The sequence below is a fragment of the Heteronotia binoei genome, chromosome 6 (assembly GCF_032191835.1).
Source record: "Heteronotia binoei isolate CCM8104 ecotype False Entrance Well chromosome 6, APGP_CSIRO_Hbin_v1, whole genome shotgun sequence".
NCBI classification, from domain to species: Eukaryota; Metazoa; Chordata; class Lepidosauria; order Squamata; family Gekkonidae; genus Heteronotia; species Heteronotia binoei.
Window position 1 is genome coordinate 10,620,107 of NC_083228.1, and position 22,821 is coordinate 10,642,927.

The 22,821-nt window shown below is 43.4% G+C and overlaps 1 protein-coding gene across 1 annotated transcript in view; it reads left to right on the top strand.

Moving 5' to 3' along the window:
- The window catches only part of LOC132573528 (pulmonary surfactant-associated protein D-like), a 34,256-nt gene extending 15,160 nt beyond the window's left edge, over window positions 1–19,096 (top strand). The window contains exons 4-5 of the mRNA XM_060241039.1: window positions 5,237–5,320; window positions 17,834–19,096. Of these exons, the coding sequence (XP_060097022.1) occupies window positions 5,237–5,320; window positions 17,834–18,213 (464 nt within the window). The 3' untranslated portion in view covers window positions 18,214–19,096. The remainder of the gene's footprint in view (window positions 1–5,236; window positions 5,321–17,833) is intronic.
- The last annotated feature ends 3,725 nt before the right edge of the window (window positions 19,097–22,821 follow it).

Below are 22,821 nucleotides of genomic sequence, written 5' to 3' on the forward strand. Positions count from 1 at the left end.
ATTATTGACGCACAAGGCCAGATCTATAAAACCCCATCAACAATAGCAGAGCAGTTTCAAAATTATTACACAGAGCTTTACAAAGCCCCAATACCACTAGGTGAGCAGAAACTGAATCAATTTTTACAACACCTAATAATCCCTAGACTTTCACAGGAACAACAACAAGTGCTGAACTCCCCAGTTTCGTTAGCAGAAATTAAGTTTGCGATTAGCACATTGGCCCCAGGGACCTCCCCGGGGCCCGACGGATTTACGACTAACCTGTACATAAAATTTAGTGATATATTAGCTCCAAAACTCCTTAAATTATATACATACTGGATTCATGCGAATCAACCTGGAAATCATTTGGGTGATGCATTAATAGCGCTTATTTTAAAACCAGGGAAAGAACCTTCAAAATGCACTAATTATAGACCAATCTCATTGTTGAATGTAGATTTAAAAATTGTTGCTACTATTGTGGCAACAAGGTTGCAAGGTGTCATCCCTACGCTGATTCATCGTGACCAGGCAGGTTTTATTAAAAATAGGCAAGGTACTAATAATATTAGGCTAGTTACGGATCTGATTAGTTTATATAATGATACTCAGGAGCAAATGGTAATCTTGTCCCTAGATGCTGAAAAAGCATTCGATCAAATCCCTAGGGATTACATGATAGCTATAATGGAAAAAATGGCTATTCCAAATTATTTTATTAACTGGGTTCGGGCATTATATTATAACCCTACCTCTCGAATAAAAGTTAATGGTGTGATATCTAAGGCGATCTCACTACAAAAGGAGTGCGACAGGGCTGCCCGCTCTCACCACTTCTATTTGATCTTGCCCTAGAACCACTAGCCTTAGCAATTAGACAAAAGGGGTTGATTCAGGGCTTTAAGTTTAGGGAATACCAATATAAAATTTTGTTATACGCAGATGACATTTTATTAATGCTTACTAATGCAGAGGTGTCACTGCGGATAATTATGGAAATTATAAACCAATTTGGTAAAGTGGCAGGGTACAAAATCAATTGGAATAAATCAGAGCTATTGCAAATTGGTAAGGGAACCCCACTATCACAAGAAATTAGAGCGCAATTTCAAATTAAATCGGAAAGTTTAAAATACCTTGGTATACAGATCCCGAAGGATGTTAAGAATTTTGTCCCAATTAACATGGAAAATATATTGTCTGCTGTGGAGATGGACTTGCAACGATGGGGGCAGCTACCACTGTCTTTATGGGGCAGGATTAATGCTCTAAAAATGAATGTGCTCCCTCGTCTGTTTTATATAATTAGGGGTTTACATGTTGTAATTAATGCTTATTGGTTTAGGAGAATTGACAAGTTAATTAGAATGTTTCTATGGGGTGTAGGAAGTGCGAGAATCTCTTTAAAGAGATTACAGATACCGATTACAGAGGGTGGTTTTGGGCTTCCAGATTTACAGTTATATCACTGGACATATATGATATCTATGATTAAGCATTGGCGAACGGGATTACCTGAAACAAGTTGGGGTGAATTGGAAACTGCGGCTATTAATCCAATATTGGGCTGGCAAGCTCTGGGGTCTCAGTTTGTAAATAGGGATAATGAAATACCAATTGCAATTGTTGCAACTAGGACGGCCTGGGAAAGATTAAGCGCTAGACTACAGTTTGAAAGATTTTCACATGAAAAAATGACATTGTGGGACAATCCCTTAGTAAAAATTGGGTGTCAAAAAATTAAATGGAAGCAATGGATGTATGCCAATATACTTACATTAGATCAAATTAAAAATTCTCAGGATGAGTTTCTAGCTAATCAGGAATTCTTGCAGAAATTTAATTTGAATAATAACCAGCTATGGTGTTACTATCAACTGAAACATTTATTAAGAGCGCAATATGGACCAGATGCACTGGCTGCTCCAGAGTGTCCAGAGATACTACAGGTAGTAATTGATAAAATACATGAACAGGATGGTCGAAAAAAGATTTATAATAAGCTGTTAATAAAAAATGTACATGAACTGGCTGAATTAAGACATAAATGGAATGTGGAGTTGAATAGCGCCTTATTGCCACAACAATGGAAAGCGATTTGTCAAAATGTAAAGAAAACGGCATTTGAATTAAGATTAATACTAATACATCAAAAGATTATTTTTAGAACTTACTGGACGCCGATGCGGCTATATAAACGTGGTATGAAACCGAATTCGAGATGTTGGCGCTGTAATAATTTAGAGGCAGACATAAAACATATGCTATATGAATGCCCAATATTATCAGAATTTTGGCATCAGATTACTCGATATGTTAAACGTGTACTGAACCTACAGGGTCGGTTTCCCTTGACATTATATATTTTAAATTATGTTCCGGCACTGTGGGGGTTAACAATGGAACAGAAAATGTTGTTATATCGGGCAATGATAACAGCTAAAAGAATCATTTTAAGACAATGGAAAGGCCCTTTTTCTGGCTCTCTTCTACAATGGAAAGATGAAATGTTACAACTGGCATGTCATGAAAAAGTATTTTGTGTTATATCGGGCAATGATAACAGCTAAAAGAATCATTTTAAGACAATGGAAAGGCCCTTTTTCTGGCTCTCTTCTACAATGGAAAGATGAAATGTTACAACTGGCATGTCATGAAAAAGTATTTTGTGTACGACAAGGACAGGGGGCGAAATTCGAACGAGTGTGGTTAGATTTTGTAAATAGCATTTAGGATATGAGAAGGTTAACTAAATGTTTACGAGTGGCGAAATGCACGGGGTGTGGAGAAAAGTGACACTGGGTGTTTTATGTTGTATGTCTCAATACAGTGATAAAAATAAAAAATTATTATAAGAAAATAAAAATGGGTTGGTCTTAAAAAAAAATTAAAAAAAAAAGATCTCAGCTTTTTTGGTGGTCAGCTCTTCTGGCATTAGCATTTCACTACGCCATCATCTAAGGTTGCTATCTAAGGTGGCTGGAGATCTCCTGGAATTAAAACTCATCTCCAGGTGACAGAGATCAGTTCATCTGGAGAAAGTGGCCATTTTGGAAAGTGAACTCTAGGGCATTATACTCTAGGAATGGCCTGGTCAGTAAGGCTGTTTTTAACAACCAACTGTGATGGATTATGGGCTGCTATTATAGTAGACAGCGTTACTGATGTAACTAACATGAATTTGAGCACATTTCAGAGGATGGTGGAAGACAGGAGGGCCTGGCGTGACTTTGTCCATGGGGTCGCAAAGAGTTGGACTCGACTGTGCGACTGAACAACAACATTATAGTAGACAGTTGAGAGGGTAAAATAGGCACCTGAGGTAATTTTCTACTACTCTCCCTCAGTGATTCACACCAACACCTTCCTTTGACAGCACAAAAAGATAAGTTTATTGTCTCTTCTTTAGCAGAGCTCAGTGCTTAATAGTTTGGTGGCTACAACAAGGAATGTAACAAGTTGCTGGCGTCCTTTTTCTTCACTGGACACAGCCTAACTACCTAACTAATCTCCTGGAAACTTCTCCTTTTTTCTCTGTCACTTCCTCTAAGCCCTATCTGAGGTGCTGACAGACTTTCCCGCCACTTTTCTCTCTTCCCCTCCCCCAGAGGTTCTACAGCTTCTCACTGGTTGACGCCACTTTGTATCTGCTCTCTGGGAGGCAGGGATTGGCTGGGAAGCCCAGAAGGCAGAACTAGAGGCCATCTGTCAAAAATGCCTGCTCCTGTTCTATCCAGTATACCCAGGGCTTTTATTTGAGCAGGAACACAGTTCCGTCTGGCTTGGCATGATACGCAAATGAGTTCCCACAGGGCTTTTTCTACAAAAAAGCTCTATGTGAAACAATGCTGACATCAGGGGGTGTGTCCTAATATACAAATGAGTTCCTGCTGGGCTTTTTTAAACAAAAAAATTCCTGAGTATATCAGTTAGGAAATCTATCTCAAGCCTTGGTCTCTGTGCCTCTGCCCAGAGGATTTATGCAGGTGGCAACTAGGGTCAGGGCTTTTTTAGTGGTGGCACCCTGTCACTGGAACAGCTTCTTCCTTCAGGATTGCTTGGCAAATACCCTGCAATCTTTCAGGGACCAGGCTAAAACATTGCTGTTTACCCAGGCTTTTAATCAACATTTTATTACATTTTTTTAGAAAGAGCTATATTCCGCATACCAATACTGATGTTATTATGATCCTCTTTTTAACATTTCCCTCATTTATAATCCACTGTCCTCTCCAATGGGGACTGAAAATGGTGTACCACATCCTCCCCCTCCCCATTTTATCTCTACAACAATTCTGCAAAGTAGGTTAGGCTTAGAGTGGGTGACTGACCCAGTGTCACCCAGTGTACCTATATTCAGGGCTTTGGATTCAGGGCTTCCCAAATCCTAGTCTGACACACATTGTTCTGGCATTTTGAGTGGCTTTATTAGTAATGTCAGTCTTATTCTTACTGATTGTCCTTTAAATGGATTTTTAATTGTGCCTTGTCGTTAGTTTGGAGACACATGAGGCTATATGGCCATTTGACAGCATTGTGGATCCTGTGAATTTAGGTATTTGTGAATTTCCTTCGTTGTGCTGGGGGATGGACAAGATGACCCTGGAGGTCCCTTCCTACTCCATGAGTGGCAACCCCCCCCCCCATTTTGGAACTACCTCCTGCCCCCTTCATTTCAATTTTCAGGAAGCAGTTGGACATTTTTATTCAGGACCATATTCGACTAATTTAGCATTTATTTATTGGCAGCTCTAAATGGAGATTTTAAATTGTGGTCTTTTATGTGCTTGTTATTATTATTTGTACTGAATCATTGTTATTATTTACTTATTATCTATTATTTTATTTTATGATTGTATTATTAGTTGTACTGAATCATTATTATTAATTTTATGTTCATTACTGTATTATTACTGGCATATATTATTTATTAATTCATATTATTTATTGCTTATTATTTTATTATTACTTGTATCAAATCATTATTTATTATTTATTTATTATTTACATTGTAAATTTATTTACATTTACATTTATTTATTGTTTACATCCGCAAGAGAGAAAGACAACTAACAAATGTCTTAAAATACATAAATAGTTACTCTGAGAAGGACTCTGGGAATGTGGCACAGAAATTCATTGAACATGATAGAGATGGGGGTGGTCACTACCAATCATGGTGACCAATCAACATTTTTCAATTAACTGAATTCCTGGTGCTGAATTGTGCTTTCCTATTTCTATTCCTTAGGTACTGACGCTTTCCAAAAACAAGTAGCTGCTCTGGAAAACAAAATCCAGGAACTTCAAGCCGAATATAACAATTATAAAAATGGTAAGCCATAACAAATATATTTGTATTGCATTGAGAATGTAAGAAGAGCCCTACCGGATCAGACCAGTGGTCCATCTGGTCCAGCATCCTGTCTCACACATTGGCCAACCAGTTTCCCTTGAAGGCCAATAAACAGGGTCCCTTGATGTGGCTCAGAAGTGGCTCAGCTGCAGTAGAAGGTGTTTGGATCTAGAACAGAGCTGCTGGTAAGGTGAGTGACTTGATTTGCTTTTCTAAAACTGATGGGGAGCATTACCTAGGGTTGCTGTGAGAGGTAACTGTGTGAGTGCTTGGTGCCTGCTGGAGAGGGGTTTCTGATTGCTTTTGTGTGTCTTTTATGTAGCTATTGCTGAGTGAGGAGAGCTTGTTTGCCTGGGAGTAATTGGTGGCCCCACCCTCTGCTTTTGCTCTGGCTGTTGAGTCAGAGGTGGGTGGGGGCTTGAGCCTTTAATTTGCAAGACTCATCCTTCCCAGAGGCGTGAGGTGAAGGGATCTTGGCCTGTAGCCCTTAGCCTGGGGGTTCTGTGGAAAAGTGGGTAGTTACCCACAATTAAGAACATAAGAGAAGCCATGGTGGATCAGGCCAATGGCCCATCCAGTCCAACGCTCTGTGTCACACAGTGGCCCAAAAAAAATTATATATATATATATATATATATATATATATATATATATATATATACACACACACACACACACACACACACTGTGGCTAATAGCCACTGATGGACCTCTGCTCCATATTTTTATCTAAACCCCTCTTGAAGGTGGCTATGCTTGTGGCCGCCACCACCTCCTGTGGCAGTGAATTCCACATGTTAATCACCCTTTGGGTGAAGAAGGACTTTCTTTTATCCGTTTTAACCTGTCTGCTCAGCAATTTCATCGAATGCCCACGAGTTCTTGTATTGTGAGAAAGGGAGAAAAGTACTTCTTTCTCTGCTTTCTCCATCCCATGCATTATCTTGTAAACCTCTAATGTCACCCCGCAGTCGACGTTTCTCCAAGCTAAAGAGTCCCAAGCGTTTCAACCTTTCTTCATAGGGAAAGTGTTCCAGCCCTTTAATCATTCTAGTTGCCCTTTTCTGGACTTTCTCCAATGCTATAATATCCTTTTTGAGGTGCGGCGACCAGAACTGCACACAGTACTCCAAATGAGACCGCACCATCGATTTATACAGGGGCATTATGATACTGGGTGATTTGTTTTCAATTCCCTTCCTAATAATTCCCAGCATGGCGTTGGCCTTTTTTATTGCAAACGCACACTGTCTTAACATTTTCAGTGAGTTATCTACCAAGACTCCAAGATCTCTCTCTTGGTCAGTCTCTGCCAGTTCAGATCCCATCAACTTGTATTTGTAGCTTGGATTCTTGGCCCCAATGTGCATTACTTTGCACTTGGCCACATTGAACCGCATCTGCCATGTTGACGCCCACTCACCCAGCCTCAATAGATCCCTTTGGAGTTCCTCACAATCCTCTCTGGTGCTCACCACCCTGAACAATTTAGTGTCATCCGCAAACTTGGCCACTTCACTGCTCACTCCCAACTCTAAATCATTTATGAACAAGTTAAAGAGCATGGGACCCAGTACCGAGCCCTGCGGCACTCCACTGCTTACCGTCCTCCATTGCGAAGACTGCCCATTTATACTCACTCTCTGCTTCCTATTACTCAGCCAGTTTTTGATCCACCAGAGGACCTGTCCTTTTACTCCATGACTCTCAAGCTTTCTAAGGAGCCTTTGATGAGGAACTTTATCAAAAGCTTTCTGGAAGTCAAGGTAAACAACATCTATCGGGTCTCCTTTGTCCACATGTTTGTTCACCCCCTCAAAGAAATGTAACAGGTTAGTGAGGCAAGATCTTCCCTTACAGAACCCATGCTGAGTCTTCCTCAATAACCCGTGTTCATCAATGTGCCTACTCATTCTGTCCTTGATAATGCTTTCTACCAACTTTCCCGGTATTGAAGTCAGACTGACTGGCCTGTAATTTCCCGGATCTCCTCTGGAACCCTTTTTAAAGATGGAGGTGACATTTGCTACCTTCCAGTCCTCAGGAACAGAGGAAGATTTCAATGAAAGATTACAGATTTTTGTTAAAAGATCCACAAGTTCTTTCAGAACTCTCGGATGTATGCCATCTGGACCCAGTGACTTATTAGTTTTTAATTTATCCATCAGTTGTAGGACCTCCTCTTTTGTCACCTCAATCTGACTCAGGTCTTTCAACACCCCTTCCAAAATTAGTGGTTCTGGGGCAGGCAAAAAGTTCTCATCTTCCACAATGAAGACGGAGGCAAAAATTCATTTAGCTTCTCAGCCATTTCCCTATCCTCCTTCAGTAATCCTTTTACCCCATGGTCATCCAAGGGCCCGACTGCCTCCCTGGCTGGTTTCCTACTTCTAATATATATGAAGAAATGTTTATTGTTGGTCTTTATGTTTTTTGCAATATGCTCCTCATAGTCCCTTTTTGCCTGCCTGATCAGTCTTGCATTTGATTTGCCACAGCCTGTGTTCCCTTTTACTAATCTCACTTGGTTTTCCACCGCTTAAAGGAGTCCTTCTTACCTTTTACAGCTTCCATTACTTTGTTTGTTAACCATGCAGGCCTTTTCTTATGCCTGTTTGTGCCTTTCCTAACTTGTAGTATGTATTTTATCTGAGCTTCTAGGATTATAGTTTTAAATAGTCTCCAAGCTTCCCCAAGGGTTTTGACCGTATTTACCTTTCCTTTCAGTTTCCTCCTCACATGCCTCCTCATCTCAGTGAATTTACCCCTTTTAAAGTTAAACGTGGTTGTGGCGGTCTTTTTGGGCAACTCCCTATTTATACAAACGGTGAAATCAATAACATTATGGTCACTGCTCCCAAGCGGCGCAATCACTTTTACATCTCTCACCAAGTCTTGGGCATTACTTAGGACCAAATCCAGGATCGCCCCACCCCTGGTAGGTTCTGAGACCATCTGCTCCATAGCACAGTCACTGAGAGCATCAAGAAACTCAATCTCTTTCTCTCAACCAGAACACATATTGACCCAATCAATCTGCGGGTAGTTAAAATCACCTATTATGACACAGTTTTTACGTTTAGCCGCTATCTTTAAGCCTTCCATCATATTATAATCGTCCTCTCTCTTTTGATTTGGTGGGCGATAACAAACTCCCATAGTTAAATTTCCTTTTGGGGCCTCTATTTCAACCTAAAGCATTTCTAAAAGGGAATCTAATTCTCTGACCTCAGTCTTACCGGACCGCATATCCTCTCTGACATACAGAGCCACCCCACCTCCAACCCTTCCCTCCCTATCCTTCCGATATAACTTATATCCAGGAATCACCGTGTCCCACTGATTCTCCTCATTCCACCAAGTTTCTGAAATTCCCACAATGTCTATGTTTTCTCCCAACACTAAACATTCCAATTCACCAATTTTACTTCGAACACTTCTAGTATTTGCATACAAACATCTATAATTTCCCAGGCAAGCTAGGCCCGCCACCTTCCTCCTGCCGCCTCGAGACTCTGGCAGAGAGTCCATACTGTTTGTCACCATCTCAGTGGACAACTCTGATCCGTTACCCAGTAGAAAAATAGCAACCAACCTTCATCTCTTTGAGACGAGTCCTCCTGAACCAGAGACATTTCATCTCCTGTTGGCTTTCCCCCAAGATTTAGTTTAAAAACTGCTCTGCCACCTTTTTGATTTTAAGCGCCAGCAGCCTGGTTCCATCCGGGGACAAGTGGAGACCGTCTCTTTTGTACAGCTCCCGCTTGTTCTAGAAAGCATCCCAGTGCCTAACAAACTTAAACCCTTCCTCCTTACACCATCGTCTCATCCACACATTGAGACTTCTAATTTGTGCCTGTCTCTCCTGCCCTGCATGTGGAACAGGTAACATTTCTGAGAAGGCTACCTTGGAGGTCCTGGCCTTAAGTCTCCCACCTAGCAGCCTAAATTTTTCCTCCAGGACCTCACGACTGCATTTCCCCACATCGTTGGTGCCAACATGCACCACGACCACAGGCTCCTCCCCAGCACTGTCTATCAGCCTATCTACTACACGCGTAATGTCCGCTACCTTCACACCAGGCAGGCAAGTCACCATACGGTCAGTACGTGGTTTCGCCACCCAGCTGTCTACTTGCCTAAGGATCAAATCACCAACTACCAACCCCCCCTCTCCCCCTGCCCAGGGATGGTTCCTTGGCGCGAAAGGATTCCTGCTCACCAACCGAAGAAGAGGTTTCTTCTGAGGGCGCATTCCCCTTATCCTCAGCATGGTGCCCTGTTCCCTCTTGACCCTCATGCTCTCTGGCAGCAACAGGGCTGCTACGTTCAGAGCGGGGCTCACCTAATACGCCCCCAAGAGTCTTCCCCAAGTGTAATGTAATGTAATGTACTGTAAAATTTTATTTATATCCCGCCCTCCCCCCCGCCAGAGCAGGCTCAGGGCGGCTTACATTTAAAATGAACAATAAAATAATAAAACATTAAGAACACATTAAAACCAATCAGTGATTAAAACATTCCTAGACTAAGAGTGGCGGTAAGCATTATTAATTTAGCAGTAAACATTGGTACCATCATTAGTGAACGCCTGTTTGAAGAGGGCGGTCTTGTTTGAAGTGCCTAACTGACCATCTCTGCTTCCCCAGGGCAGTCACCTCGGCCTCAAGGGTACGAACTCATTCCCTGAGGACCAGGAGCTCCTTGCATCGAGCACACACCCAAGACTTCTGTCCTTTGGGCAGATAGTCATACATGTGACACTCAGTGCAAAACACTGGAAATCCCCCACCCCCCTGTTGGCATATATATCCCCCACCCCCCTGTTTAATATATATATATATATATATATATATATATATATATATATATATATATATATATATATATATATATATATATATATATATATATATATATATATATATATAAATATAAATATATACAGTCCTCTTTAAATGCTGTTTGTTTAAGTGGCTCCCCTCTGGAGGGTCAACTTACCTTATTGGGAGAACAAGGAAATCAGGGATCTGGGTTCCTGGTCCTTAGGGAGCCCCTAGCCGAAGAGCCACAGGCCAACGCAGCTTAAAATGCAAAGAGGGTGGAGCAGAGGCACTCCTAAGCAATCAGCAGCAATCACTCTCAATATCTTTCACCTTTAGCCCACTCAACCAAACAAAGAGCAGTTCCCCAGCCATCACAACTCAGAATTTTAGGCAGCCCCACAAACCTCAGAATGAAGTCTTTCAAAACTCAGAAATTCTCAGCAACTTCTCCAGCTGTCTCAGCTATCAGAGCTGCTCTGCTCCTCTCAGACCTCTGTGAGATGTGCTCAGCCTTTGGCAAGGCGCAGCTTAAAATGCAAAGAGGGTGGAGCAGAGGCACTCCTAAGCAATCAGCAGCAATCACTCTCAATCTCTTTCACCTTTAACCCACTCAACCAAACAAAGAGCAGTTCCCCAGCTATCACAACTCAGAATTTTAGGAAGCCCCACAAACCTCAGAATGAAGTCTTTCAAAACTCAGAAATTCTCAGCAACTTCTCCAGCTGTCTCAGCTATCAGAGCTGCTCTGCTCTGTTCTGCTCCTCTCAGACCTCTGTGAGATTACTTACAAGTGGCAGTTGGTAGTGGGCTTTAAAGAGAAGTGAAGATAAAGAAAAATTTGAAATGGATTGCAGCAGTATGGTTGGTGAGGAAGCAGAGGCAGTGATGTGTAAAGACTGTGGGATGTTTGTATTTCTACCTGAGAGTAGCACGAATTACACTTGCAGCAAGTGTAAGTTAGTGGCCCTGCTGGAGGAGATACAGGGACTGGAGGCACGATTGTCCACACTGCAGTAAATAAAGGAAGGTGAGGATTTTCTTGACAAAACGCATGAGGGGCTCTTGAAAGGTCAAGAGGACAGAGAGGAAATGATAGCAATTAGAAGAGAACCCAACAAGGAGGAGGGTTCCTGGAAAAATGTAACCCGAAGCAGAAAGAAAATCAGATGTTCTGAGCCCCTGCTGCTCAGCAATAGGTTCCAGGATATCCCCACAGTAACTGATTCTGAACCATTGGAACAAGGGCTACTTCCCCAGCCTCCACGAAGCTTGAAGGAAGTTTCTCAGGATCCTGTGGATAAGAAGCTGGGAGCTTCTGCTCCCCAATACAGGAAGAGGAAGGTGGTGGTGATTGGAGACTCCTTGCTCAGAGGGGTGGAGCCCAAAGTGTGCCGACCGGACTTGTCATCCCGAGAGGTCTGCTGTCTGCCGGGTGCACGCATCCAGCACGTGACAGAAAGGATTGGAAGACTTATAAAGCCCATGGATTACTATCCTTTCTTGCTCATCCACGTGGGAACGAATGATACTGCCAGTCATAGCCCTAAAGGTATCAGAAAAGACTATGTGGCTCTGGAACAGAAGGCGAAGTAGCTGGGTGCACAGGTTGTGTTCTCGTCAGTGCTTCCTGTTGAAGGTCGTGGCTTAGGACGAGAAAGAATACTTCAAATAAATGACTGGCTACGTCGATGGTGTCGTCAGGAAAGATTCGGATTTCTGGACCATGGCTTATGCTTTTTGAGATGGTGGTCTTCTATAGGGAGATGGTTTGCACCTTACGGCGGTAGGAAAAAGGGTGTTTGGTAACACCCTTGCTAACCTAATAAGGAGAGCTTTAAACTAAATTGTATGGGGGGAGCGAGACAATAATTCAAAGCCTCGTATGATGCCAGAAGCTAGGGATAAGAACATTAAAGATTTGCAAAGAGTGGCACATACGCTAGGTAATGCTAACTTGCAGGCTTGTCTCCACACTAATGCACAGAGTATGGGAAACAAACAGGAGGAACTGAAGTCCTAATAAAGGAAGGAGACTATGACATAATAGGCCTTACTGAAACTTGGTGGGATGACACTCACAACTGGAATATTAGGATTCAGGGGTACAACTTATTTAAAAGGGACAGGCAAATGAGAAAGGGCGGAGGTGTAGCAGAATATGTGAGGGAGGTATATGCTTGTGAGGAAATATGTGAATCTGAGCATGGCAGCTCAGTTGAGAGTCTCTGGGTAAAAATAAAAGGAGTAAGAAATAACAGTGATATTATTGTGGGGGTCTCCTATAGACCACCAAGTCAGGCAGAGGACTTGGATGAGATACAGCAGATTGCGAAGTTCTCCAAGAGAAGGGATACAGTGATCATGGGAAATTTCAATTACCCAGACATCTGTTGGAAGTCCAACTCTGCTAAAAATGAAAAGTCAAATAGATTCCTGACATGTCTTGCTGACAACTTCCTTTTCCAGAAAGTGAAGAAGGAAAAAAGGGGATCTGCTATCTTGGATTTGATTCTCACCAACAAGGAAGAATTGATTGAAGAAGTGGAAATAGTGGGCACCTGGGCAGTACTGACCATGTGATTTTGGAATTTACAGTCATAGGGAAGAGAAAAGCTATACGTAGTCAGATTTATAGAAAGGCAAACTTTGACAAACTTAGAACTATGCTGGGTAAAATCCCATGATCAGAAATACTTAGGAGGAAGGGGGTTCAGGAGGGGTGGGAGTTTCTTAAAAGTGAAATACTGAAAGCGTAATCACAGACGATTCCTATGAGAAGAAAAAATGGAAAAAGCCTAAAAAAGCCGAAGTGGCTCCATAAACAGCTCTCTAAAGACTTGAGAAATAAAGACTGCTTTAGGAATTGGAAGGAGGGCTTTATAACCAAGGATGAATATAAACAAATCACCAGTGCTCGTAGAGAAAAAGTTAGGAAAGCTAAAGCTCAGTATGAGCTTAGGCTGGCCAAAGATGCTAAAAACAACAAAAAAGGGTTCTTTTCTTATGTTCAGAGTAAGAAAAAGAGCAAGGACATGGTAGGCCCATTGTGAGGGCAATAAAGTGAAATTATAACAGGTAATGAAGAGAGGGCGGAACTGCTCAATTCCTACTTTTCTTCAGTCTTCTCTTCTGAGGGAAACGGTGCTCAGCATGGCAAAAACAGAACATATAAGGAGGGTATGAAGTTCCAACCTAGGATCAGCATAGGGGTAGTACATAAACACCTAGTTTCTTTAAATGAAACTAAGTCCTCAGGGCCAGATGAAATGCATCCAAGGGTTCTAAAAGAGCTTGCGGATGTAATTTCTGAGCCTCTGGCTATTATTTTTTAGAATTTTTGGAGAACAGGAGAGGTGCTGGAAGAGTGGAGGTGGGCGAATGTTGTCCCCATCTTCAAGAAGGGGAAAAAAGATGATCCAGGTAACTATTGACCCATCAGCTTAATGTATATACCTGGAAAAGTTGTAGGACAAATAATCAAACAGCTGGTCCTGGAACATTTAGAAAGAATGGATGTGATTACTAAGAGCCAGCATGGGTTTCTCAAGAACAAGTCATGTCAGACTAACCTGATCTCTTTTTTTAAGTAAGTGACTACCTTGCTGGATCAGGGGAATGTTCTAGTCATCGTTTATCTTGATTTCAGTAAGGCTTTTGATAAGGTTCCACATACTATCCTTTTGACAAGTTGGTAAAATGTGGTTTGGATCCTGTTACCGTTAGGTGGATCTGTAATTGGTTAACAGATCGCACCCGAAGAGTGCTTGTGAATGGTTCCTCATCCTCTTGGAGAGGAGTGACAAGTGGAGTGCCTCAAGGATCTGTCCTGGGACCTGTTTTGTTCAACATCTTTATCAATGATTTGGATGAAGGAATAGAGGGAATGCTTATTAAATTTGCAGATTATACTAAATTGGGAGGGTTGCAAATACAGTAGAAGAGAGAAACAGGATACAGGATGACCTTGACAGGCTGGAAAACTGGGCTAAAACCAATAAAATGAATTTTAACAGAGATAAATGTAAAGTTCTGCATTTAGGTAGGAAAAATCCAATGCATGGTTATAGGATGGGGGAGACTTATCTTAGCAGTAGTATGTGCGAAAAGGATCTAGGGATCTTAGTGGATCATATGCTGAACTTGAGTCAACAGTGTGATGTGGTGGCTAAAAAGGCAAATGCAATTTTGGGCTGTATCAACAGAAGTATAGTGTCCAGATCACGTGATGTGATGGGATCGCTTTACTCTGCTCTGTTAAGACCTCACCTGGAGTACTGTGCTCAGTTTTGGGCACCACAATTTAAGAAGAATATAGACAAGCTGGAACGGGTCCGGAAGAGGGCAATGAAGATGGTGAGGGGTCTGGAGACCAAGTCCTAAGAGGAAAGGTTGAAGGAGCTGGGGATGTTTAGCTTGAAGAGGAGGTGGCTGAGAGGTGGTATGATCACCATTTTCAAGTACTTGAAGGGCTGTCATCTAGAGGATGATGTGGAATTGTTTTCTGTGGCTCCGGAAGGTAGGACCAGAACCAGCGGGTTGAAATGAAATCACAAGAGTTTCCGGCTCAACATTAGGAAGAACTTCCTGACCATTAGAGCAATTCCTCAGTGAAACAGGCTTCCTCTGGAGGTGGTGAGCTCTCCTTCCCTGGAGGTTTTTAAACAGAGGCTAGATGGCCATCTGACAGCAATGACGATCCTATGAATTTAGGGGGAGGCGTTTGTGAGTTTCCTGCATTGTGCAGGCGGTTGGACTAGATGACCCTAGAGGTCCCTTCCAACTCTATGATTCTATATGTTGCCGCCTAGCCCTGGGATTCGGAGGCTGACTGCCTTTGAACAGCAAGGGTCCCTTTAGTCACTGTTGCTAGTAACTGCTGATGGACCTCTCCTCTACGAATCTGCCTAATCCCCCTCTAAAGCCATGGCTCAGTGGTAGAGCATCTGCCTGGCATTCAGAAGGTCCCAGGTTCAACCCCCAGCATCTCCAGCTAAAAGGATCTAGCAGCAGGCAATGTGAAAGACCTTTGTCTGAGTCTCTGGAGAGCCACTTGCCAGTCTGAATAGACAACACTGACTATGATGGAGTGACGGTCTGATTCAGACTGAGGCAGCTTCAAGCGTGTTCATGTGTACTCCGTGATCTCTGCCAATGCTTGGGGAGGGCTTAACAGGATGCTGGGGGAAATTCATCAATGCAAGGACTGTGGCCAAATTTACCCCTTAAAAAACAAATGCTGACTTGGGTGTAAACAAAAACAGCAAGGTAAACATAAGGTAAGAGCCCCGTGGTGCAGTGGTAAAGCTGCAGTACTGCTGTCCAAACTCTCTGCTCACAACCTGAGTTCGATCCCGGTGGAAGCTGGGTTTTCAGGTAGCCAGCTCAAGACTGACTCAGCCTTCCATCCTTCTGAGGTCGGTAAAATGAGTCCCCAGCTTGCTGGGGGGAAAGTGTAGATGACTGGGAAAGGCAATGGCAAACCACCCCATTAAAAAAGTCTGCTGTGAAAACGTTGTGATGCGATGTCACCCCAGAGTCGGATACGACTGGTGCTTGCACAGGGGACTACCTTTACCTTTAACGATAAGGTAAGTGCTATGGAAGTCCCTGTGATACAATGCGACATCCTCAGCTTTAAACCCATCAAAGACAGAGGTTCTGTGGATGTGGGGAGCGGAGTTGGAGTTGGAGCACAGACTGCTGACTTTTGATGGGGCTCTACTAACGCCAGCGCCTACCTTCAAGAGCTTAGGAGTGACACTGGATACCTCACTTTCAATGGAGGCCTAGGTCACGCATATTGCCAAAGTGACATTTTTTCATCTCCGTCAAGCCTGGCAGTTGGCTTCCCTCCTATCTCACTTGGACCTGGCCACAGTAATCCATGCGACGGTCACCTCCAGACTAGACTACCATAACTCGCTCTATACTAGCCTACTCCTGAGCGTGTCCCGGAAGCTTCAATGTGTCCAGAATGCAGTGGCGTGAGTCCTGATGAGAATGCCATGGCCGGCACATCTTCTATCTGTGTTGCGCCAGCTCCACAGGCTGCCAATGGTGTACCAAGTCAGATTCAAGGTTTTGGTTATGACCTTTAAGGCTTTGAATGGTCTGGGACTGATGTACCTAAAGGACCACATCTTCCACTATGTCCCTGGAAGGGCACTCCACTCCACTGGTCAAAATCTGCTGGTGGTCCCTGGTCCTAAAGAGGTCCGGCTGTCCTCAACGAGGACCAGAACTTTTTCAGTCCTGGCCCTGACTTGATGGAACGCTTTGCCAAAAGGCATCAGGGCTTTGCGGGATCTTTTAGTTTCACAGGGCCTGTAAGGCAGAGATGTTTCATCAAGTGTTTGCATAAGGACAGCAACGGTTGCCAAGCTGGCACCTTTTTCTTGCTACTCCCGCAGGGGGGATCCCCCAACCAGGGCTAGCAGGAGCTCCTTTGCATATTAGGCCACACGCCCCTGATGTAGCCAATCCTCCAAGACAGGGGTGGCCAACGGTAGCTCTCCTGATGTTTTTTTTTTTGCCTACAACTCCCATCAGCCCCAGCCATTGGCCATGCTGGCTGGGGCTGATGGGAGTTGTAGGCAAAAAAAAAAACATCTGGAGAGCTACCGTTGGCCACCCCTGCTCCAAGAGCTTACAAAAAAGAGCCTACATCAGGGGGTGTGGCCTAATATGCAAAGGAGCTCCTGCTAGAATTCCACCCCTGCCCCCACCCCCGATGCAACAACTGGGAACTGAACAATAGCACTTTAAATTAGACGACAACAGGGTTTATAATTTCTTTTTAATGTAACTGGTTTTATTAATTTGAACGTATGCATTTTATTCTTATGGTGTACATTGCCCAAAGCTTGGCACTGGCCAGGATGCGGTGATTCATTATGCTAAATAAATAAGTAATCCTAGTCTACAACCCATTTCACACCATGTCTCTCCTAGCAAGGGTGTTTTTACACTGGCAGTTTGCGACTCTCTAGCACCGTATTGGAAACTCACCTTTTACACTACCTAACGTTCTCACAACTGTTTTGCATCGTTGCTGCCTGAAGCATCTACATTTGTTTCGGTGAGATGAGTTTCCGAGCTGCTGCTGCAACGTTTTTCTCCACACCGGTGTGGATCTGGTCTTTTCTCTACAGGCGTTTCAAACGTGTATTGTAGAAGTTTTCACGCATTTCAAAAGACTCCTCCAAAAGCCACAAGGTGCAGTAATTGGCATGAGAACTGACAGCACTTGAAATTTTTACATATTATTGCTTGCCTCATCTAGTAATTAAAAAATTGTATTGTTTTTGCAGTGCTGACACGATTTCCAAGCAATCGTATACATTTAACTAAGCACTGGTATTCTGGCTGCCCTGATCAGAGACACCCCCCCCCCCCAATTGAAACGCTTACATGTAAAAGGAAAACAATTAAAGCGGAACAGTGGCAGGGGATTTGAAGACTCTAAAACTCTGGATCAAACTGAATGTAAAAACACCCCAAGAAAGCTCTTCCTTGTGGTGCAGTTGTGCAACCTAGGGGGCCGAATGCAAAAGATGCAAGCCATGTGAAAGGGGTGAATTGCAGCAGTTTTCCTTTAGGACAGGGATTTTTTTTTTTTTAAAGTAAAGAAATTCTCACTGCTGATCCTTTTTCTTCCTGGTCCCAGCGGTGCTACTGCAGGGGTCGACAGTGGGACAGAAAACTTTCATTTCAACTCACCAGCACGACACTTTCGCTAACGGCAGAGCCCGGTGCACGAAAGCCGGAGGGGCCTTGGCCTGCCCCAAGAATGCGGCCGAGAACTCCGCCCTGCAAGAAGTAGCAAAGAAGAATTCCAAATTTGCTTTCATCGATATAAACGATATCCAAACGGAGGGCAGATTTGTGTATGCAAACGGGGCATCATCGCTAAGCTACACAAACTGGAAAAGCGGAGAGCCCAATAACTATAATGGGGCCGAGGATTGTGTGATTATCGTACCTGAAAACGGACTGTGGAATGACTTGAACTGTGAAACGAAATCTCTCATCGTTTGTGAATTCTGACCGGTTTACAAAGAGAGTTATGCTTCAGAGTGCCACATATTCTAGCATTGGGAATACCACTTTCCATTTCAGGCTGGATGATAGGAAAGAGAAAGTCAGGTTCCCTGACACGACAATGTCCCAAACTATTTTATTTGGGCTATTTTTTTTTAAATCACCAATTGCTAGTTTGTATACTATAGCATTATAATGATCTATTGGTGGGGTCTCCAACTTTTTCGAGCCTTTGGGCACTCTCGGAATTCTGGCAGTGTGGTGGGCACAGCCATGAAATGCCAGTCACAGTTAAACCTCCAGTGGCCAATCAGAAACATCGTTGTGCAAATGCTCTGCCCACTTTCTAAAACTATTCAGTGGGCACTAGGAAGAGAGTCAGTAGGTGCCATGGCACTCATTGTCCCCACGTTGGGGACCCCAATTTATTTTCACAATTGCTAAATCCCTCCAAATTCCCAGCTTATATGAAAGAATCTAGCCTTTTTACTTTGGAGATGTAAGGTGTGCACCTTCCTCTTTTATCTCCAGAAACCAAGCTTAGCTGGTGAGGGGGGGGGGGGGGGACTGAAGCAAAGCAGGAAACAACCTAGTAAGTGGGAGATTAGGGGAATGTGTGTGGTACAGAAGCACTGGTATTTCTTTTGTTCCATTGTCATCCCTAAACCAATGAACATGGGAATAACACAAAAAGTAGCTACATGCCAGAATGATTAGGATGAATGTGTACAGCAGGTTATTGCTAGTGAAAGCTGGAGATTCCAAAATACTTCAGCTGCCTTTTTGTAATAGTTTATGCGTCTCAGACAATGGTTTTTGTTTTTCGTCTTTCTTAGCCACCCTGAGCTTTTGGGAATAGTCAGATAATAAACACGGTTCTTGTACTGCCTTTTACTCTGGAAAAGGAATACTTTCTTTCCAAATGACAGACCTTGGGCTCCATTCCGAAGTCATGCTAAGCAGCCATTTACTGAAAATCACAATACCAGCACCGTGTCTTCGATTCCCAGGGGAAAATTTTTAAGATAATTTCTGCTTTATTCAATGATGTACTAAAATGTAATAAGATGGACTAAAATGTAATAAGCTACTGATGAAACCAACAGACCTCCATTTAAATATGGGATTGAGAAGCGGGTTCTTTTCAACTGAATATCACTTACTTCTCTGGTTCTATAAATGGCCCAAACCTCTGTCTGCATATTTTCCAACTATCTGTGATACCCTGGGACAGCTGCAGTCTCAGTAGTGGTTGTGACGCAATACATTCCGGCTCTTCAGCAGGATTGATGTAAGTGTTCTTTGGGTGTGGTTCTCACAGTTCCTAGTTCTAGCAAGGAAGTATCTGTCAGTTTAATGCAAAGCATGCCCCAGTCTCTAGTCCTAACACCAGGTACTACTTCTGGGAACACAGACAAATTTAAAGAGTTTGGCATGAATGATGCTTCCATATAAGGAGCAACTGATCATATACAGCAATGACCAAGGCTTGTTTCGGAACTAAGATTATACACACACACAAGACCAGAAGCTACACTGAAATTATAGGGGAATGTCTCTACATTATAGATGCCGTCACTGGACTAAAGAAGAGGGACACGGTTGAGTAGGCGTGGGATAGAGAAAGAACTACTTTCCTCCCTTTCTCACAATACAAGAACTCGTGGGCACTCCATGAAATTGCTGAGCAGTGAAGTTAGAACAATAAAAGGAAGTACTTCCTTCACCCAAAGAATGATTAACACAAGGAATTCACCGCCACAGGACGTGGTGGAAGCTACAAGCATAGATGACTTCAAGAGGGGATTGGATAAAACATGGAGCAGAGGTCCATCAGTGGATATCAGCCGCAAGGCATAGATGGAACTCTCTTTCTGGGGCGAGTTATGCTCTGTATTCTTTGGGGGGCAACTGTGGGAGGGTTTCTAGTGTCCTGGCCCCACTGGTGGACCCCCTGAGGGCACCTGGTTTTTTGGCCACTCTGTGACAGAGGCTGATTCCGCACTAGACCTTGCTCCGTGCCAGGCTTCTGTTTTTCTGCGGAGCAAGCTGACGATTTTGCACCAGTTGCTCCATGCCGCTATTTTGAAAAAAACCCAGGTTTATGCTGCAGCGCTGCAAATCAAAGGTTTTCCCCACGCAAAATGGCGGCATGGAGCAACTGGTGCCAAATAGCCAGCTTGTTCCGCAGAGAAACAGAAGCCTGGCACGGAGCAAAGTGTAGTGTGGAATCAGCAAGAGTGTTGGACAGGATGGGCCATTGGCCTTATCCAACATGGCTTCCCTTATGTAAGGCTTCCTGGTGGAGTGGGGCATCTAGCATGCCCTCATATCTGCCCTGTGAGGTAGACCAGGCTGAAGACGAGAGAGGAAAGAGTCTGAGTGACACATATGGAAAAGTGGGGGATTTGAATCCAGAACATGTCTTGACAACAGCACTGTATAAGAGCAGGCAGAAGACAATGCACCAGGAAGCTAAGATCCAACAGAAAGAGACATCATTGAACTTTCTATTGAGCAGCAATATGGGTCATGGTTAGACTATTGGGGAATTTAGAGTTTAAATCCCTGCTTGCCAGTTTTATAAAATAATCCATTAAAAAAAATCTCACCCGGTAAGGTAGGGATAACTCTCATTCCCCATTGGTGTCATGCCAACCCTAGTTTAATATTAACATAAAGGGAAATAAAGAAAGAAACACAATTCAGGATTGACTTGAATGGATTGTAGATGTTCTAGGCCCTTCAGTTTGAAGCTCATGGTTGTCATGGTTCCCACTGAGATATGTCCTGCCACTAGTTTCTTCCCCAAAGCAAAGAGCCAGTTGTGACATTCCTCCACCTCAAGTGAAGCCACGGTACTTCAAAAAAACCCAGGAGGTATCTCTTTTCTGTCAGCAGGGAGCACACACCCAAAAATGTCCCCTCAAAACATTACAGTTGCTTTGGAACTGCCAAATCCTTTGCCACTCTCTCAATGGCAGCCGTTTTGTGGTTGGTTGCACCTTGTATGGCAGCCATTTTGTGATGGTATCCGCTACCACCTTTTCTCAAAAATTCCAACAGTGCCTATAGGCCGAGGACCTCAGTTCTTCAGCATCCTTTATTTGTGTGTACAGACAGGATCTAGTTAGGTTTGACAAAGTTATTCTTTTGTGTCTCTCCCCCACTCTGTCTTCAAACAGGGACGTGGGTTTTTTTAATTTATTTTATGAGATTTTTATTTCGCCCTCCCCCCAAGCGGGCTCAGGGCAGATCATAACAGCAGAAAACACAAGACAATAGTAAAAAATCCTATAATTTAGGAGTTAAAATGGTAGAAACCATCTAATAGAAAAGCTGATGACAAAATGTTCCAGATTTCCATATATACATGGTTTCCCATTCCTGCTTCGTTGTACTCCTACAACTAAACCTGTAGTTGTATCTGAAGAAGTAAGCAGCAACGCAGGAAAGCTCATATCCTGCCACAAAGTTTGTTAGTCTATAAGGAAGTGTGCATGAACACAAAGGCTCACACTCTGATCCGACTTTGTTGGTCTTAAAGGTGCCACTAGACTCACACTTTGTTCTATTCCCAGGTAAGCGAGCATGCAAAGGGTATCTGCCTGCATCCAGCCCCTTAAAAAGGTAAAGGTAGTCCCCTGTGCAAGCACCAGTCGTTTTTGACTCTGGGGTGACATTGCTTTCACGTTTTCATGGCAGACTTTTTATGGGGTGGTTTCCCATTACCTTCCCCAGTCATCTACACTTCCCCGCCAGCAAGCTGGGTACTCATTTTACTGACCTCGGAAGGAAGGCTGAGTCAACCTGGAGCCAGCTACCTGAACCAGCTTCCGCTGGAATCAAACTCAGGTTGTGAGCAGAGGGCTCCGACTGGAGTACTGCAGCTTTACCACTCTGCGCCACTGGGCTCTTACATCCAGCCCCTTACATATATCAGTTGGCAGCAAATGCGATTGAAATTCACTGCGTTTACTCCTAAGTAAATGTGCACAGGATTTTAACTATACATCCCCATGTACGTTCACTTGCAGCTAGGGACCACTACGTCCAGCTAGGGTTGCTCCCAAGCAAGCATGCATTTCAAGGGCTTCCTTACAGCCTGGTTTTGTGAAGAGCTAAACTTCACTCTGACTGACTTTTCCCAGTTGCCTGTCTGCAAAAATCACAGGAGCAATGTAACGGCTCCACAAACGAAGACTTGTAGAACCTGTAATGTATTTTCCTGTCTCTGCAGCATTTTGTGCAAAAGCAAATTGGGATTCAGCTGGGCACCAGGTTTGAAGTGATAGAACAAGGTTTGGGTCTAGTGGCACTTTTAAGACCAGCCAAGTTTAATTCTGGGTATGAATTTTACTGTGCATTTACAGTTTTTGACACACACACAATCTAAAGAAAAGCGCATACACACCAAAGCTTATCCCCAGAATTAAACTTTGCCTTAAAACTGCCTCTAGACTCAAACTCTATTATCTGATAGAAGTACGCATCAGCTCACATACTTATGGCTAATCTTTAACATGGTGAACGACCTAATTCCTCGTGCAAACTCCTGCAATCTCTGCTCAGGGGTTTACTACAGAAAACGCCGTTTCACTTTGCAACGCCAGC